This window comes from Tachyglossus aculeatus, chromosome 2 (genome assembly GCF_015852505.1).
Source record: "Tachyglossus aculeatus isolate mTacAcu1 chromosome 2, mTacAcu1.pri, whole genome shotgun sequence".
Classification (NCBI taxonomy): domain Eukaryota; kingdom Metazoa; phylum Chordata; class Mammalia; order Monotremata; family Tachyglossidae; genus Tachyglossus; species Tachyglossus aculeatus.
Genome location: NC_052067.1, coordinates 38,508,226 through 38,525,625, shown reverse-complemented (window position 1 = coordinate 38,525,625; position 17,400 = coordinate 38,508,226). Strand labels below are relative to the sequence as shown.

General features: G+C 42.4%; 1 protein-coding gene across 1 annotated transcript in view; it reads left to right on the top strand.

Annotated features, from left to right (window-relative positions):
- ULK4 (unc-51 like kinase 4) overlaps positions 1-17,400 on the top strand; it is a 542,391-nt gene that overhangs the window by 364,166 nt on the left and 160,825 nt on the right. The window contains exons 33-34 of the mRNA XM_038768285.1: positions 3,469-3,635; positions 16,128-16,226. Coding sequence (XP_038624213.1) covers positions 3,469-3,635; positions 16,128-16,226 — 266 coding nt within the window. The remainder of the gene's footprint in view (positions 1-3,468; positions 3,636-16,127; positions 16,227-17,400) is intronic.

Below are 17,400 nucleotides of genomic sequence, written 5' to 3'. Positions count from 1 at the left end.
CAGGATAAGATAAATACTTGGAATAATGCGGTAGCAGTTGGAATGGAGAGGAAGGGCAGATATTTAGTGATGTCATTAAGGTCGAACTGACAGGATTTGGTGACAGATTGATATGTGGGTTGAATGAGAGCGATGATTTGATAACGCCAAGGTTTTGGGCTTGCGAGACAGAAAGGATGATGGTGCTGTTTACAGTGATGGGAGAGTCAGGGGGAGGACAGGGTCCCCCCACCCCAGACTGTGAGCCCATTGTTGGGTAGGAATCATCTCTGTATGTTGCCGATTTGCACTTCCCAAGAGCTTAGTAGAGTGCTCTGCACACAGTAAGCACTCAATAAGTACGAATGAATGACTGAATGAAATGTGAACAGTAATTTAAAAAAATAGCCTCACTCCAGGTAATGGAACACCATTTGGGAGAATTTCCTGCCTTTCCCTGGGGAAAGGCATGAAATGGGCATCCCATGATACCCATTGCCAGGAAGCAGTAAGTGTTGTCCTTCTTGGAGTCCCATAATCACAGACCAGTTTCCTCTAATGCTGCAGGACACCTGGGCTGGAAGCCCCCATCTTTGCATGGAAGGGGGTGGGCAGCCACTGAGTCACGCTTGGTCCCAAGACCCTTTAATACCTGGGCTCCAAGGTCAGCAGGGGCCTCCTCATCAGCTCTCCCAGTGGCCCAGGATAGGGGAAGATGACTTTTACAGCCTTTTGAAGCCTGGGAAATTCTGAGGACCACATCTCCAAGATCTCTTCTGTTTGCTTGTCTTGACATTCTCGTAGCTTTTTAACTCCTGCTTCTTGTTGTTGCCACCCATTATTATCTGTCTACCCTTGCATCTGTTATGAACCTCAGATGGGGCAGGTACTTACGTGTGTGATCTGTTATGTTTCTATCTGCCTTATTGCTCGGTGTTAGTAGGTGTTTAATAAATATCACAATTAACTAAGCACAGTGGAGCACTGGAGCTCTCTTCCAGAACTCTGATTCTGGACTCTTTCTTTGCTTTACAATCTAAAATTGCTGAGCACGCAGGACGAATATGCTTACCCGGGTGTATAGCTCATGGGTATTAAATTGCATTTTCATTCATTCATTCAATTGTATTTACTGAGCGCTTACTATGTGCAGAGCACTGTACTAAGCGCTTGGGAAGTACAAGTTGGCAACATATAGAGACGGTCCCTACCCAACAACGGACTCACAGTCTAGAAGAGATGTCTCCCAGAGAGGCTTTTGCCAGCTTTGCCCATCAAGCAGAGGGATTGTTTGTTTGTCTTGATTGTTGAGGGTATATGAAATTACGCCAAATGACTCATTCAACTGATGTCGTGACTAGTGGGGAAATATTTAACAATAGGAGTAGGAATAGATTGTACTTAGGCATCTCCTGCTGGCTCTTGCCCTTTGATACATACCTGTCTTTGTGAGGGTGTTTAAATTAAATATATCATTCGTTATAACAAAGATCATCAGTTTTGTCTTGCATGGCTCTGCTACTAAGTTTGGAGGTAGAAGGGAAGCCCCTAGGTGACAGTGGTGATGTTACACAAATGTACCCCAGGTTATGGTATCTTTTTTAAATGCTGCATTCAAAATTACTAATAATGTTTTTAGAAAAGCCAGAGAGGTGAATAAATTGAGTAAATATTTTTTGAAATTATTTTTAGTGTGTGTCCTTAGTTGAAATAGAGCTAAGACATTCAAACTTTAGCCTGGCACTTGGTTTGTAACTCAAGCCATTGTGGAAAAAGTAATAAGTATGCAATTCTATGAACTGAGAACAGCTTTACATATTAATATTGAATGTACTGGATGGTGGGTGTTACATCTTTTAAAAGAGCTCTTTAAATTTGGCTAGCTGCTGGGCTTTGCCAGACAGGGATATGGAAAAAAAAAATCAAAACCTTTTTCTTGGAAGTTTTGTGTAATACTATTTGGTTGCTCTCCCTTTTTCCAAGGAAATAATGATAGTTCTACCAAAACTTTAATTTCTTAGAATAATACATTCTAGAGCTCTTCTCTGAGCTTTTTTTTTCCAGGTAGTATCTATCAAGGCCCTACTGAGAGCTCACCTCCTCCAGGAGGCCTTCCCAGACTGAGCCCCTTCCTTCCTCTCCCCCTCGTCCCCCTCTCCATCCCCCCCATCTTACCTCCTTCCCTTCCCCACAGCACCTGTATATATGTATATATGTTTGTACATATTTATTACTCTATTTATTTTACTTGTACATATCTATTCTATTTATTTTATTTTGTTAGTATGTTTGGTTTTGTTCTCTGTCTCCCCCTTTTAGACTGTGAGCCCACTGTTGGGTAGGGACTGTCTCTATATGTTGCCAATTTGTACTTCCCAAGCGCTTAGTCCAGTGCTCTGCACATAGTAAGCGCTCAATAAATACGATTGATGATAGCAATTCCTCACTAATTCCCAGTAGGTTAGATATGGATAGGTATTATCGCCTTCCTTTGTAGATGAGAAACCAAGTCACAGAGAAGATTAGACTTCAACCACATCCCCTCTCAGTCTCTCCTTTCCAGACTGAAGCATCCTAATCTTTTGAGACTGTCCTCATTCAGAAGATTCTCAAAGGATCATTACTTGCCCTTCTCTGGCGATTTTCAGCTCTGTTCTGCCCTTCCTAAGATGTGGTGACCAGAATTGCCAGCAGTTTTGCAGGTGAAATTGGAGCCAGACCTCTTAGTGCCCACCCACCCTCAGCCTCACTGCCTCAGGATGGCCTAGCTCCTTCCCCTCCCCACTCCCTTTCTCCACAAAGACAAAGAATGGTGTCTGTGCCCCTAACTGCTTGTGGACTTCAGGGCCTACACACTAGCTATTATTTACTGAGATTGTTTGCCCTAGCTAACCAGTTGCTAGTTGCATTCAACTCAGTCAATCGGATTTATTGAGTGCTTACTGTGTGCACAGCACTGTACTAAGAGCTTAGGAGAGTAAAGTATAACAATATGATGGACACAGTCCCTGACCACATGAGCTTACAGTCTAGAGGGGGAGAAGTCCCTGACCACATGAGTCTAGAGGGGGAGACAGACATTAATATAAATAAATAAATTACAGATATGTACATACAGCCGTAAGGCTAATTAATGATATACATTTTACTGAGAAAAATCACATCCTTCCTGTCAAACTGGCTCTCGCTTGCTTACTTCACAGCAGGACTTATAGAGCCATTGTCCATCCTTACTCACCTCTTGATTCTCTTATCCATATTTCTGTTCTCCTCTTCTCCTATCTGTAATTTATTTTGTGTCTTACTCCCTTTCTAAATTATAAAGTCCTTGAAGACAGGGATTATGTCTTCTAATTCTCTGGTCCTCTCCAAAGCACTTAGTGCAGTAGGTGCTCAATGAATATTATTGATTGGTTGATGGATTGGTCTTCAAACACGTTTTATGTATCAGAATTTGGAGATTTATTTTGTCATTTTTTGCTCCCTCAGGACTGGTCTCTCACGTCTGTCACCTCTTAACTGAAGCTGCAGCAGCGTACCTGGATACGGACAATAAAAACAGAATCAAGACGGCAAATACACTGCTGCTTTCTCTGCTTGACACTTTACACTGCATGCTAACTTATACCTCCAACATTGTCCGGCTGGCTTTACAGGTAAGGAATCTGTTTTCCAGTCCAGTGAACTTCACAACAGCCATGCCATGCTCCTCCCTAATCTTACCCTTATTTAAGAATCTTTGATAATGTATATCAATTTAAATGAAAAAATGTACTATGAAAGAGAGCGAGAGAGGAAAAAAGAGGAAGCACACAACTAAGCTTGACAACAGAAAAAGAAGATCCGACCAGGGCCTTGCTAAGGCACCTCTGATCTTCCCAAATCTCCAGCCTTAAGGGCCATGGAAGAGTGCCTCATTCACTGGGGGCTTCTCCAAGGTGGATTTCAGGCATTGCAAGGCTGTGGGTCTGCTACATTTGTGTGTGCATGTCTGTGTGTGTACTGGCCATCTGGAATGGCTTGAAAGGCTGTTTATTTGTGGGATTTTTCTTTATGGTATTTGTTAAGCACTTACTGTGTGCCAGGCACTATTCTGAGCACTGGGCTAGATACAAAGTAATCAAGTTGGACGCAGTCCATGTCCCATATGGGGCTCACAGTCTTAATCCCCCTTTCACCAATGACATAACTGAGGCACAGAGAAGTGAAGTGACTTGCCCAAGTCCCCAAAGCAGGTGGAGCCAGGATTAAAACCCAGGTTCTTCTGGCTCCCAGGCCTGTGTTTTATCCACTAGACCAAACTGCTAACTGTGTTTCTATTACAAGACTATCATTTGAAATTTTTGAGTACCTGTAAGAACTAAAATGTCCTGTGGAGTATTTCGTCGGAGTGATAGTCCCTCTCCTTTGGGCACTACCAGATGTAGTTTGAAAATTCAGAATTTCATTAATCTAGGAGCATTTCACTAATGAGGCATGGAATGTGTATTTCAGCCATGGTTACCCTCTACTGAAATCCTTGAATAGTTACCTTGAACTGTCTGTTTAGATGTTCTGAAAGAGGTGAGACACTTAGGTTCTACATTCCCTCTACATACTAGGTCTGTAAAGAAATACCTAGCAAGAATCAGCTAGAAGTCAGAAAATTTCTGCTAATCAGTCAATCAATCAATAATATTCATAGAGTGCTTACTGTGTGCAGAGCACTGTAATAAGATTAATTTAATTTAATGATGGCATTTGTTAAGTGCTTACTATGTGCAAAGCACTGTTCTAAGTGCTGGGGGATACAAGGTGATCAGGTTGCCCATGTGGAGTTCAAGTCTTAATCCCCATTTTACAGATGAGAGAACTGAGGCTCAGAGAAGTTAAGTGACTTGCCCAGTGTCACACAGCAGACATGTGGCGGAGCTGGGATTCAAACCCATGACCATGGATCTTTGGAGAGCACCATATAACAGTATAACAGAGTTGGTAGACACATCCCCTGCCCACAGTGAGCTGAAATTTGCCACTTAAAATAGAAAGAGTTTAGTAAAATCAAGTTGTAAAATGTTCTAAGATCTAAATTTTCTCATTGCATAACACACCTGGCTGTAGTTTGGGGTCAAAATGTTGGAATTGTTAATAGGATTTTATCAGTGCAGCTGATATGTGAGCAACAGTCCTTTCCTCATTGTGTACCCTTATCAATTGACCCTTATAAATAATATTTGTTATATTTAAGTGCTTACTGTGTGCCAAGCACTGTATTAAGTGCTGGGGTAGATACAAGATAATCAGGCTCCAAATGGGGTTCAGAGGCCGAATAGGAGGGAGAATAGGTATTGAATCTCCATTTTGTAGATGAGGGAACTGAGGCACAGAAAAGTTAAGTGACTTTCCCAAGGTCACATAGGTACATGGCCAAGCTGGGATTAGAACCCAGGATCCCTGATTCCCAGGCCCATGTTCTTTTCAATGGGCCAAGTGATTATTTGCTATCCCCCCTGCCTGAAGGCACTGATATCATTTATGCTTTTGATGTAATGATTTTGAAGAACTACTGTCCAGAAATTCACCCTGTTTTTAATGTCTGTATTCCAGGCTAGACTGCCTTTTGTTGCAGACTCCCATTTATCTACTGCTATGCCATAAATTTTCAGATTTAGGATCATAGTGTTTTTAAAATGTTGCTTCTGCCTATTTGTTTCTGTTCTGCCACTTTCAGGATATCATTCAGCATGTTTGGACAGTCCATTTTTATCCATTCTCTAGCCTGTTTTCTTCAATAATTTTTACTGAACAGAATTCTGTTTGAATAGCTTGAGTATCATACCAAAGAAAAAGACACAATCCCTGCTCTTAAATGGGGAATGCAGACATAAATTGACAAATGCACAATAGAAGGTAACTTTATGTCATCAACACTGATAAGTAAATCAGTAACAAATAAATAATCACGAAGGTCTAGAGGGCTGGCCCAGAGCACCTCTGGACCAAAATATACTTCCCAGATAACGCTTGTTCATTCAATCGTATTCATTGAGGGTTACTATGTGCAAAGTTTGTTCTTGTCTTGGACCACTTAGTGAAGATATGATGCTGTGAACGTTATTCTTGACTCGCCTTTAGACTGTAAGATCCTTGTGGGCAGGGAAAGTGTCGACCAGATTCGTTGAATTCTTCTCAAGTGCTTAGTACAATGCTCTGCACACAGTAACCGCTCAATGTATACTATTGATTGATTGACTGTTGTGTTTCTCACCTGCCATTTGATGCTAAGAATATTTGGTGGAACTGCTGGATTGATTGACTTCTTCTGGAATACAGATGTGGTATGTGAGAAGTCCAGGAATGAACACCTAAATTGTTTTACCTTCCACAGTTTTGTAGAAAAGTTATCGAGAAGCTTGTTGATCAGTCTCCCAAAGAACATGCTGACCTCCTTGATTTTGTTTTCTGTTTGCCTTTTCATGATCTGTTGACTGCCCAGATAAGAGTTCAGTGACAGCAATGAGTTCTGTGATTTCCTTGGGAAAACTGATAAGTACCTGGATTTATTTAGGCTTATTGTCAGTCTATAGCACTGCAGCAACACAGTTCAAAATCACATACAGGTCTTCTGGTATGTTTGTCTCCAGAAAGCAGTCAGTTATTGGTATTTGAGCACTAACTGTGCAGAACACGGTACTAAGTGCCTGGGAGAGGACAACAAAGTAGACACATCCCTTCCCCTTTAAAAACTTACAATTTAGCCAAGGTGTCTGACATTAAATTCTGGGTAGTGTAAAGTGTAGGCTGAGTACCTACGTGCTTAGGAGGCATGGGCTCAAGTGCTTAGGTGACACAGTAGGGAAGGAAAATATGATGGGGAGCAGAAAAATTATTCAGGGAAAGCAACCTGGAGAAGATGTCATTTTAGTAGGCCTTAGTTGCTGCTAGATAATGGTCTCAAACATTTTGATGATACTTTTAGCCTTTTTAGTTGCAAGAGTTTCTTGTTGGATTGAGAGCACATTCTGAGAGCTTTCCAAGTTCCTCCTTAATTTCTCAAACATGGAAACTTAGAGTTGTTGGTGCTCTCTCTCTCTCTCTCTCTCTCTCTCTCTCTCTCTCTCTCTCTCTCTCTCTCTCTCTCTCACACACACACACACACACACACACACAGAGTAAGCACTCAATAAATACAATTGAATGAATAAAGTGGCTAGGCAGGGAAACTTCTAGGCTGTAAGCTCATTGTGGGCAAGGAACAGCTCTATGAACTCTGTTGTACTATACTCTCCCAACCACTTAGTACAGTGCTCTGCCCACAGTAAGCAGTCAATAAATATCATCGATTGATTAATTCTTCCTCAACACTGACTTGATTCATCCAGGTTCTTAGTACGGTGCTCTCTGTACGCAATAGGCACAAAATAAATTCTTTTAATGATAAAGATGCAGTGATCAGTGAGGGATCCTGGTTCTTTCCACCAGCACCTCTCTACCGCTCCATCCAAACTGCTACTACGTTAATCCAAGCATTTATCCTGTCATGCCTGTCTCTCCCCACTCCAGTCCATACTTCACTCATTTTTCTACAGAAATGTTCAGGCCATGTTTCTCCAGTCCTCAAGAACCTCCAGTGGTTGCCCATCCACCTGCACATCAAACAGAAACTCCTTACCATCGGCTTTAAAGTGCTCAGTCACTTTGCCCCCTCTTACCTCACCTCGCTGCTCTCCTACTACAGCCCAGTCCACACACTTCGCTCCTCTGTCAACCTACTCACTTTATCTTGATCTCATCCATCTCATCACTGATCTCTCACCCACATCCTGCCTCTGGCCTGGAATGCCCTCCCTCTTCAAATCCGACAGAAAATTACTCACCCCTCCTTCAAAGCCTTATTGAAGGCCCATCTCCTCCAAGAGGCCTTCCCTGCCTAAGCCCTCCTTTCACCTTCTCCCGTTCCTTTCTGTGTCACCTTGACTTGCTCCCTTCATTCATCCCCGCTCCCAGCCCCACAACACTTAAGGACATATCTGTAATTTCATTTATATTAGTATCTTTCTCCCCCCTCTAGATTGTGAGTGCATTGTGGGCTGGGAATGTGTCTGTTATATTGTTGTGTTGTTCTCTCTCAAGGGCTCGGTACAGTGCGCTACACACAGTAAGTGTTGACTAAATATGATTGACCGACTGACTTCTTGTCGACATACTCTAGAGTTCTTTGGTATTTCTTTAGTATTTCATAAGTTAAGGAATAGCCTGTGTTGCCATCTGATGCTCACTCAGTCCCCTAGACCGACCACAGGGGCCCGGGTGGTTTCTCCAGTGATTTGAAAAGGACCAGATGGAAGAATAGGGTTGCCATAATGAGCTGTGAATTGGTTATAATGTCTACCACTCTGCCAGGATTGCCTGCTTACCATAATGAGCTGTGAATTGGCTATAATATGATGGGACTCTGCCAAGATTGCCTGCCTAGCCTAATGAGCTGTGAATTGGTTATAATGCAATTCAACTCTGCCAGGATTGCCTGTTATAAAGCTCGTTTCAAGCAGATGACAGAATCAGGGTGACAAGCTAATGAAAGACTTGTGTCCCACAACCATCTTGAATTTCACCTGGTCGGGTAGAAGCCTTATACTGTTTCAATTGCTTTCAAGCCATCTTTCCGCATTCCCTTATTTACCATTGAAAGAGTGGGACAAACCCGGGAATTAGTTGACCTGGGTTCTAATTCTGGGTCTGCCACTTGTCTGCTGTGTGTTTCTGTTCCCTTATCTGTAAAATGGGGATCAAATCCTACTCCTTCTACTTCGACTGTGAGCCCCACGGGCAGAAAAATTATCTGTTTATTGGTGTACTGTACTCTCCAAGTGCTTAGTTGAGTGCTCTGCACACAGTAAGCGCTCAAATAAATATGATTGAATGAATAAATGTGGGACAGGTACTGTATCCAACCTGAGTATCTTGTATCTACCACAGTGTTTGGCACATAACATGCACTTAAATATTATTCATTCATTCATTCATTCAGTCGTATTTATTGAGCGCTTACTGTGTGCCGAACACTGTACTAAGCGCTTGGGAAGTACAAGTTGGCAACATATAGAGATGGTCCATACCCAACAACGGGCTCACAGTCTAGAAGGGGGAGACAGACAACAAAACAAAACATATTAACAAAATAAAATAAATAGAATAGTAAATAAGTAGAATAGAGTAAATAAATAAGTAAAATAAATAGAGTAATAGATCTGTACAAACGTATATACAGGTGCTGTGGGGAGGGGAAGGAGGTAGGGCGGGAGGGATGGAGAAGGGGAGAGGAAGGAGGGGGCTCAGTCTGGGAAGGCCTCCTGGAGGAGGTGAGCTCTCATTATCAATATTATTATTATTATTTTCCAACGGGATGTTTTGAAAACATGAAGGCATTCGAGCATTGACTGCTGTTTGGTAGCAAGAATACCTGTACTCGGCATCAGTGTGTTCATGGAGGCCGTGGAACACAGACAGCTCAACAGTATCGAGTCAGTGCTCAGCTCAAACAACTTTATCCGGCAGGGAACAAGAGAAGAGTGAAAGCTAGTTTCAGGCCTAACCTGCGAGTGTTGAACTGAAAGGGAGAACCAGCCAACAAGAAGGGCAGAAAAAAGGGTTTTAAAAACCATGATGCCCAGCCCAAACAGTATGGTGTTCCATGGGCGTTTCAGGTAGTGACCCCAGTGGACCAGCAGTAATCAGTACAACTCAGCCTGCATACTTTCTCCTCTAACGCCAACCTACGAGCCCGGGCTTTGGAGTCAGAGGTCATGGGTTTGAATTCCAGCTCCGCCACATGTCTGCTCTGTGACCTTGGGCAAGTCACTTAACTTCTCTGAGCCTCAGTTCCCTCATCTGTAAAATGGGGATTAAGACTGTGAGCCCCACGTGGGGCAACTTGATCACCTTGTATCCCCCCCAGCGCTTAGAACAGTGCTGTGCACATAGTAAGTGCTTAACAAATGCCATCATTATTATTATTATTATTATACCTTGATCTCGCCTCTCTTGCTTCTGACCCCCCGTCTACATCCTGCTTATAGCCTGAAACTCCCTCCCCCTTCATATTCAAACAGACCGTCCCTCTCCCAGCTTTCCTAGCCTTATTAAAAGCACATCTCCTCCAAGACTTCCCTGACTAAGCCCTCATTTCGCCTACTTCTACTCTGTTTTGCATCACCCTTGCACTTGGCTTCATACCCTTTTATCACCCCAGCCTCAACCCCAGAGCACTTATGTACAGATCCATTATTTATTTATATTAATATCTGTCTCCCCCTCTAGAGAAACAGTGACCCAGTGGAAAGAGCAAGGACCTGGGAATCCGAGGACCTGGGTCCTAATCCTGACTCTGCCCCGGATCTGCTGTGTGACTTTGGGCAAGTTACTTCACTTGTCTGTACTTCAAGTACCTCATCTGTAAAATGAGATTTAACCCTACTCCTTCCTACTTAGAAAGTGAGCCCCATGTCTGATCTGATTAACTGTATGTACCTCAGTGCCTAGGAACTCTGCCTGGCACATAGAAAGCACTTAACAAATACCAAAGTAGTTATTAGACTATAAACTCCTTCTATCAGTCAGTCAATTGTATTTATTAAATGCTTACTACGTGAAGAGCACTGTACTAAGCGTTTGGGAGAGTACAAAGCAACAGAATTAGCAGATACATTCCCTGCCCACAATGAGTTTACAATCTAGAGAGGGAGACAGACATTTATGGGCAGGGAATTTACCAACTCTGATATATTGTACACTCCCAAGTGCTTAGTACAGAGCTGTGCACACAGGAAGTGCCCAGTAAATGAGATTGATTGATTTTACTGATTTCATCAGAGGCTTTGAGAAGTTTGGGATCCCAAGGGGCTGTCTTGAAAAGAAACCCTTCAGATGGCAAATGCAACAGTTCTTCTAAGAACTATCTTTTTCCATGCTCATCCTGAGGAACGGACTGTGGGTTGTAAATAAGTATTAGCAACATCAACGTCTTCTCTCAAAATATATCTTGGGGGAAACAGGTAGCAAATGCTAGTATTCTATTTTATATGTTGACATATTAACATCAGAATAATATGGCCTACTAAGAAGTGTGTGGCTTAGTGGAAAGAACAAAGGCCTGGTAAATCAGAAGGACCTGGGTTCCAATCCTGGCTCTTTGTGGCCTTGGGGAAGTCACTTAACTTCTCTATGCTTCAGTTACCTCATCCATAAAATGAGGATTAAATTCTCCTCTCTCCAAATTAGACTGTGAGCCCTCACGTGGGACAGGGACTGTGTCCAACCTGATTATCTTGTACCTACCCCAGTGCTTAATACAGTGTCTGGCAAATAGTAAGCACTTAAGTTCCACTGAAAAAATAGCAAAAGCAACAAATAATGAGAGTAAGGCACTTCAGAAAGACCATGGTGGCGTAGAAAAAATCAGATCCAAAAATATATTAGCCATCATCTGTAAATCAGTCAGTGGTATTTATTGAGCACTTAACCGCATGCCGAGCATTGTACAGAATGCTTGGGAAAGTACAATACAGCAGAGTTGGTGCACACGTTCCCTGCCCACAAGGAGCTAAACCTAAAAGGATGATAGCATTTTTTAGATTTCATTTTGCACTGACAGCTTGTATGATAATTGAATGAGGTGGTTTTACAGACATCTTCCCAAGTTTGTTTAAGTTAATACCAAAGGTGCTTCCTGATGTCGGATCAAATTGTGCTGTCCATCAATCAATGGTATTTATTGAACGCTTACTATGTGCAGAGCACTATACTGAGTGCTTGGGAGAGCACAATATAATGGAATTTGCAGACAAGTTCCCTGCCCATAAGAAGCTGGCTCTCTAGAGGAAAAACCAGCGAATGGAAATAAACCTCAAAGCCCCATCTTTCAGATGGTCTGCAGAGCCCCCAGAAGAGCAAACTGTATCAGGGTTGTCAAGTTCTCATGAAATCGTGAGCTTATATTGTCTTTTCCTTTATTACATGTCATGAGAGAAGAATGAAAAGTCTCTATTTCTTATGAGTGTTTCACTCCTTATTACCTATTCCACAGTGGAGGTTATAATTCTCCGTGATACAAAAGATAGTTACTGTCAAGAAAGTCTTTGCTGCTCCAGAGAAAGATCATTGGTGGTAGATTGACGCTATAAAAGGTTCAGGGGCTGAAGAGCTACAGAATCCTCTTCCAGGAGTGGTCAGAATGACAGAAAGAAGCAAAACCCAGTAGTTGATAGTTTTTCTCAAAAGTTCATATTTCCACTCTTTGGTGATTTTGAAGTGTTACTGATAGCCTCAGATCTCTTCTTCTCACCTCTTCACCTCCCTCTTCTTCCAGGATCAGTGATCAGTGCCTTTGATTGCTATTCACAGCCAGGCATCCTGGCTGTGGTGTGGGTCAAAGGAGCCTGGAAATATCCTGGCAAGCAGGAGTGAAAAGGGGAATATGTGCACCAAAAAGATATGATAACAATAATGATGGTATTTGTTAAGCGCTTATGGGCTTGGGAGTCAGAGGTTGTGGGTTCTAATGCCGGCACCGCCACTTGTTAGCTGTGTGACTTTGGGCAAGTCACTTAACTTCTCTGTGCCCCAGTTACCTCATCTGTAAAATGGGGATTAAGACTGTAAACCCTGCATGGGACAACCTGATTACCTTGTATCTACCCCAGCACTTAGAACAGTGCTTGGCACATAGTAAGCACTTAACAAATATCATCATCATTATTATTATTATTACCATGTCCCAGGCACTATACTAAGCACCAGGGTGATTACAAGCAAATTGGGTTGGACACAGTCCCTGTCCCACATAGGGCTCACGTCTCAGTCCCCATTTTACAGATGGGGGAACTGAGGCACAGAAAAGTGCAGTGACTTGCCCAAGATCACACAGCAGACAAGTGGCAGAGCCAGGATTAGAACCCATGACCCTCTGACTGCCAAGCCCATGCTATATTCATTACACCATGCTGCTTTTCTGAACCCCAAACCTGGACCTACAAGTCGTCATTCTTTTCAACTCTCTTGAACATAAACATCCACACAGACTTTGTAGGCTGTTCCTAAAAATTAACATTTGTGATTTATGAAAGGAGAGATGCTTGTTATATTGTACTCTGCCAAGCGCTCTGCATACAGTAAGCGCTCGATAAATTCATTCATACATTCAATCGTATTTACTGAGCGCTTACTGTGTACAGAGCACTGTACTAAGTGCTTGGGAAGTACAAGTCGGCAACATATGTATAGGATTGAACGAAGAAATGGAAAGTGAAATGAAAACAAGACTACTGATGGTGGAATTTTCTCAGTGCATATTGGGTATGACTGATAAGACAAAGGAGTACAGATTGACCCAGACTCCCATCCTCACTGGGTGCCTTGTGGCTCTCTCTTGCTTGCATCTGTTACCCTCACTAACAATTCTGGATATTTAGGGACTGCAAGGTGTTGGAAATTCATCACTGGCTTTTTGGCAAGGTAGCCCCTGTTTGCTGAGCCATTCGTGAACCTGTCTTACTGGCACCATTTTATGTCACTTTTAAAGTCTCTGGAGACCACATCTGTCTTGATAAAGAGGGGAAATGGGATCGCAGGAATGGCTTGGCTTGATGCAACGTGGCTCAGTGGAAATAAATAATAAATAATAATAGCATTTATTAAGCGCTTACTATGTGCAAGGCACTGTTCTAAGCTCTAGGGAAGTTACAAGGTGATCAGGTTGTCCCACGGGGTGTCACAGTCTTCATCCCCATTTTACAGATGAGGTAACTGAGAGAAGTGAAGTGACTTGCCCAAAGTCACACAGCTGACAAGTGGTGGAGCCGGGATTTGAACCCATGACCTCTGACTCCAAAGCCCATGCTCTTTCCACTGAGCCATGCTGCTGGGCTGGGGAGCCAGAGGTCATGGGTTCTAATCTCGGCTCCGCCACTTGTCAGCTGTGTGACCTTGGGCAAGTCACTTAACTTCTCTGGGCCTCAGTTCCCTCATCTGTAAAATGGGGATGAAGACTGCGAGCCCCACGTGGGATAACCTGATTACCTTGTATCTACCCCAGTGCTTAGAACAGTGCTTGGCGCATAGTAAGCGCTTACAAAAATACCAACATTCTTCTAGACTGTGAGCCCATTGTTGGGTAGGGACCGTGTCTATATGTTGCCGCCTTGTACTTCCCAAGTGCTTAGTACAGTGCTCTGCACACAGTAAGCGCTCAATAAATACGATTGAATGAATGAATGAAAGGGGTTAATTTTCCATTTTGCCATTTAATGGGATTTCCTAGTCTGGCAGACCTTAAAGTGGTCTGGGAAGTAGCCCGAGAGGGTCGAGGGGCTGGGAAGATGGAACTGGCCTGAACTAGAACACCAGTGACTGCCAAAACAGGGCCCATTCCTCTAAATTTCATGGCACTTCTGGCTAGATGGACATAGAAATGAACTGCAAATGGAGGAGTCATTGTCACTATGTGTGTACAGAGGATATGCGAGCATCAGGAATGCACTGCCCATTGGCTATCCCGGTCTTTTAAAGCCAATCAGAGTTTATGCGCATATCCAGTTCAAGTGATTATCTCATAAACTTCCCCTGTTCCTTTTCAAAACTAGTATTATGTTTTCCAAGAAGGAAGCTTGCTCACTGATAAGAGGGAAAAGGATATTAAAGTCAAAAGAAAAAAAATACTTTTAGATTGATGACCTGTCACACCTCCTGCTTCAGGGATTAGGAAATCACTAGTTTGGAACTGAAAGGGCTTGCTCTTCTAAGAGAACACTGCAACTGTTACTTTTGTGGGGAATTTTCCCCTTCTTATTGCAACACTCAATATAAGCTACCAGAAAGAGAGAATACCAGTGAAAAGTCCAGAAGAATACCCGTTTAGTCTTCAGGAATAGATGAACCATGTTCTGAGAGGACCAGTTATTTTAAAGCAGGTTAATGTTAATGATCAAAGAGTCCTCTGACAAAAAAAAAAGGAGAGGGGGACCTATAAAAAATATTCTGGTGATTGAACTCAAACTTGCTGGGGGAAGGAATCTCTGGTCCTCCCTGAGAGGAGAAGCAAAGACTAATGTACATAGTTACATTAGAGTTAGCGTAATGTGTTAATGTACATATGTAGGTGGGAAGTATAGGGGAATTTGTTACCTCAAGAAGTTGGGGAGGGTGCAGGTATCAGAGGTTCAAATTAAGGATGTTGGATGGTTCATTCGTAACTATTAGGGTTGAGGTCAAGGAGAGCAACCATTAAATGGTATTCCGAGCCCCCTGCTGCATTTTTGGAAACCAAATAGTCAACTCTCTTAAAACATGGAAGCAGTATTCTTAAGGATCCCCACATTCAGGAAAATTTATGTTATACTCACACTCACTGACACTAGTCATTTCTTCCATCATTGCAACCCGTTCTCTCCAGATAGATGGCTGTTATTGGAAGAATATTCCCTAATTCCCCCACAGTCTTTTATCAAAAATGCATTGTGAAAACATACATTATGGGAGAACTGAGAATACTGAGCTGAAGGAGCATAGGTCTAAGCTGGTAATGGCTTTTCTTTCATTCTTCTGAATGAAATGTATACCTACCAAAGATTCTGTAACAATATTCCTTCTCTCCTAAATCATTCAGGCTTTGAAATAGTAATTTTAGTTGGCTATTCATCATAGAACTCCTGTGAGAATATGGTCCTAAAATATAGATCTATTTTATTTCCCTTGTTTCAGGTTTAGCATAAATGCATACTGGCCTCGTGTTTCAAGACTATCAGTGCAATTATATTCAGTAATGTTACCTATATACAACTCATGCCTAGGTGGCATAGGTAGATAGATATATTGGTGTGAATGTTCTTGGAATGCTTTCGAATAAATAGCTTCCATTCTCAATTTTTTTTTAACATCGAAATGAGTGTTGTGACGTGACTGTGTGAATGGATGTTCTTGCATCTTGAGCTTGTATGAGACAACAACTGCTTGTTTGGGGGCGCGAGGGGGGTCTCCATTTTCTCAAGCATCAGAGTAAATAGAAATGCATCTCTTTCCCTCATTTATATTTACCCCACCTAATGGATGCAGTGTGCCATTCCAAAATGAACATTCTCACTGTGAGTCTTTTTCTTTCTGCTTTCTCATTTAAGGCCCAGAAGTCTGGGACAGGAGGGGACACTCAGGCTGCTGAAGACCTTCTGCTTATCAATAAACCCCTGACCGACCTAATTAGCTTGCTTATTCAGCTGGTAAGAATTTTCTTGTTTGTATGTCTGTTGGAATATTGCTGATGTTGAAATTCCTCATTTGAATTTCACATCTCTCAATGCTCAGTGCTGGATTTTCATTTGTTTTAGGGGCTTTAGCGGAGAGATGTTGCTAAAGGACTGCTTACTGAAGAATATCAGAAATTTTCCAGTATTTTTCAGACCAGGGTCAATACAAAGATAGGGCTAAATTCCAGTAGGTTCTCAATCCAGTACCTTTTTGGTGGGCTTGGGAAGAAGTAGGAAATTAGAAAACCTGGCTAACCTAACTGGGAAGGGGAAGCCAGCGCTTCTTAAATAGGTACATACTGTACTCTTCTATAGGCCTGGTCAAATAGTGAGAGAATGAGGACAAACATTGTGAGAATGTGGGCAAACATTGTGGAGGAGGCAGTGAAGTTGTAATTGGAGAAAAGAGTAGCCCAAGGGAGGTTGATGGTGGAGAAAGGACAAGGGGAGTCAGTGAGGGACCTTTCCGTGGGAAACCTGGCTTGGCTAGCCTACCCTCAGCCCTCTCTCCCCCAACCTCTGCTCTTCTGCTCCTCCCTGAAACACTCTCAGGGACAGCTCTCTCTTTGGTGTTTCTGCTTCGCCTCGGAAATGGGGATAGGATGGATGGTGATCAGTCAGATGCTCTTAATATTTATTCGGTTCGGAGTTTTTGATAACTGGCCAACATCCTTGCCGCATTAATACTGTGGTTAGAAAATCTTTACTGTAAAGAAATGACTCTTGCGTTTTCAGAAAATGCAAACTAAAGTAGGTTTAATGCTTTTTGTACTTAATAATGTTATCAAATTGGTCTTTCCTTTGGCAGGATTAAAATTGACTTTTCAACTCTATTGCTGATCTAATAATCTGTGTCTCAGAGGGTTTAGTACTTCCTTCCAAAGTGGAATTATTTACCATCAGGTTACCTAGCAATAAGTAGCCTCATCTAGGGTGGTTGTTACTTATTTTGGATTGTTTTATCAGAATATCCAAGTTGAAGGGAATCATAAAGTGATCATTAAATCAATAAAATAGTATTTTTTGAGAGCTTACTGTGTACAGAGCACTACACTAAACGCTTGGGAAAGTACCGGACAATAAGTAGGTAAGCATGATTTCTGCCCACAGGCTGCTTACAGACAAAAGAGGGAGACAGGCATTTAAG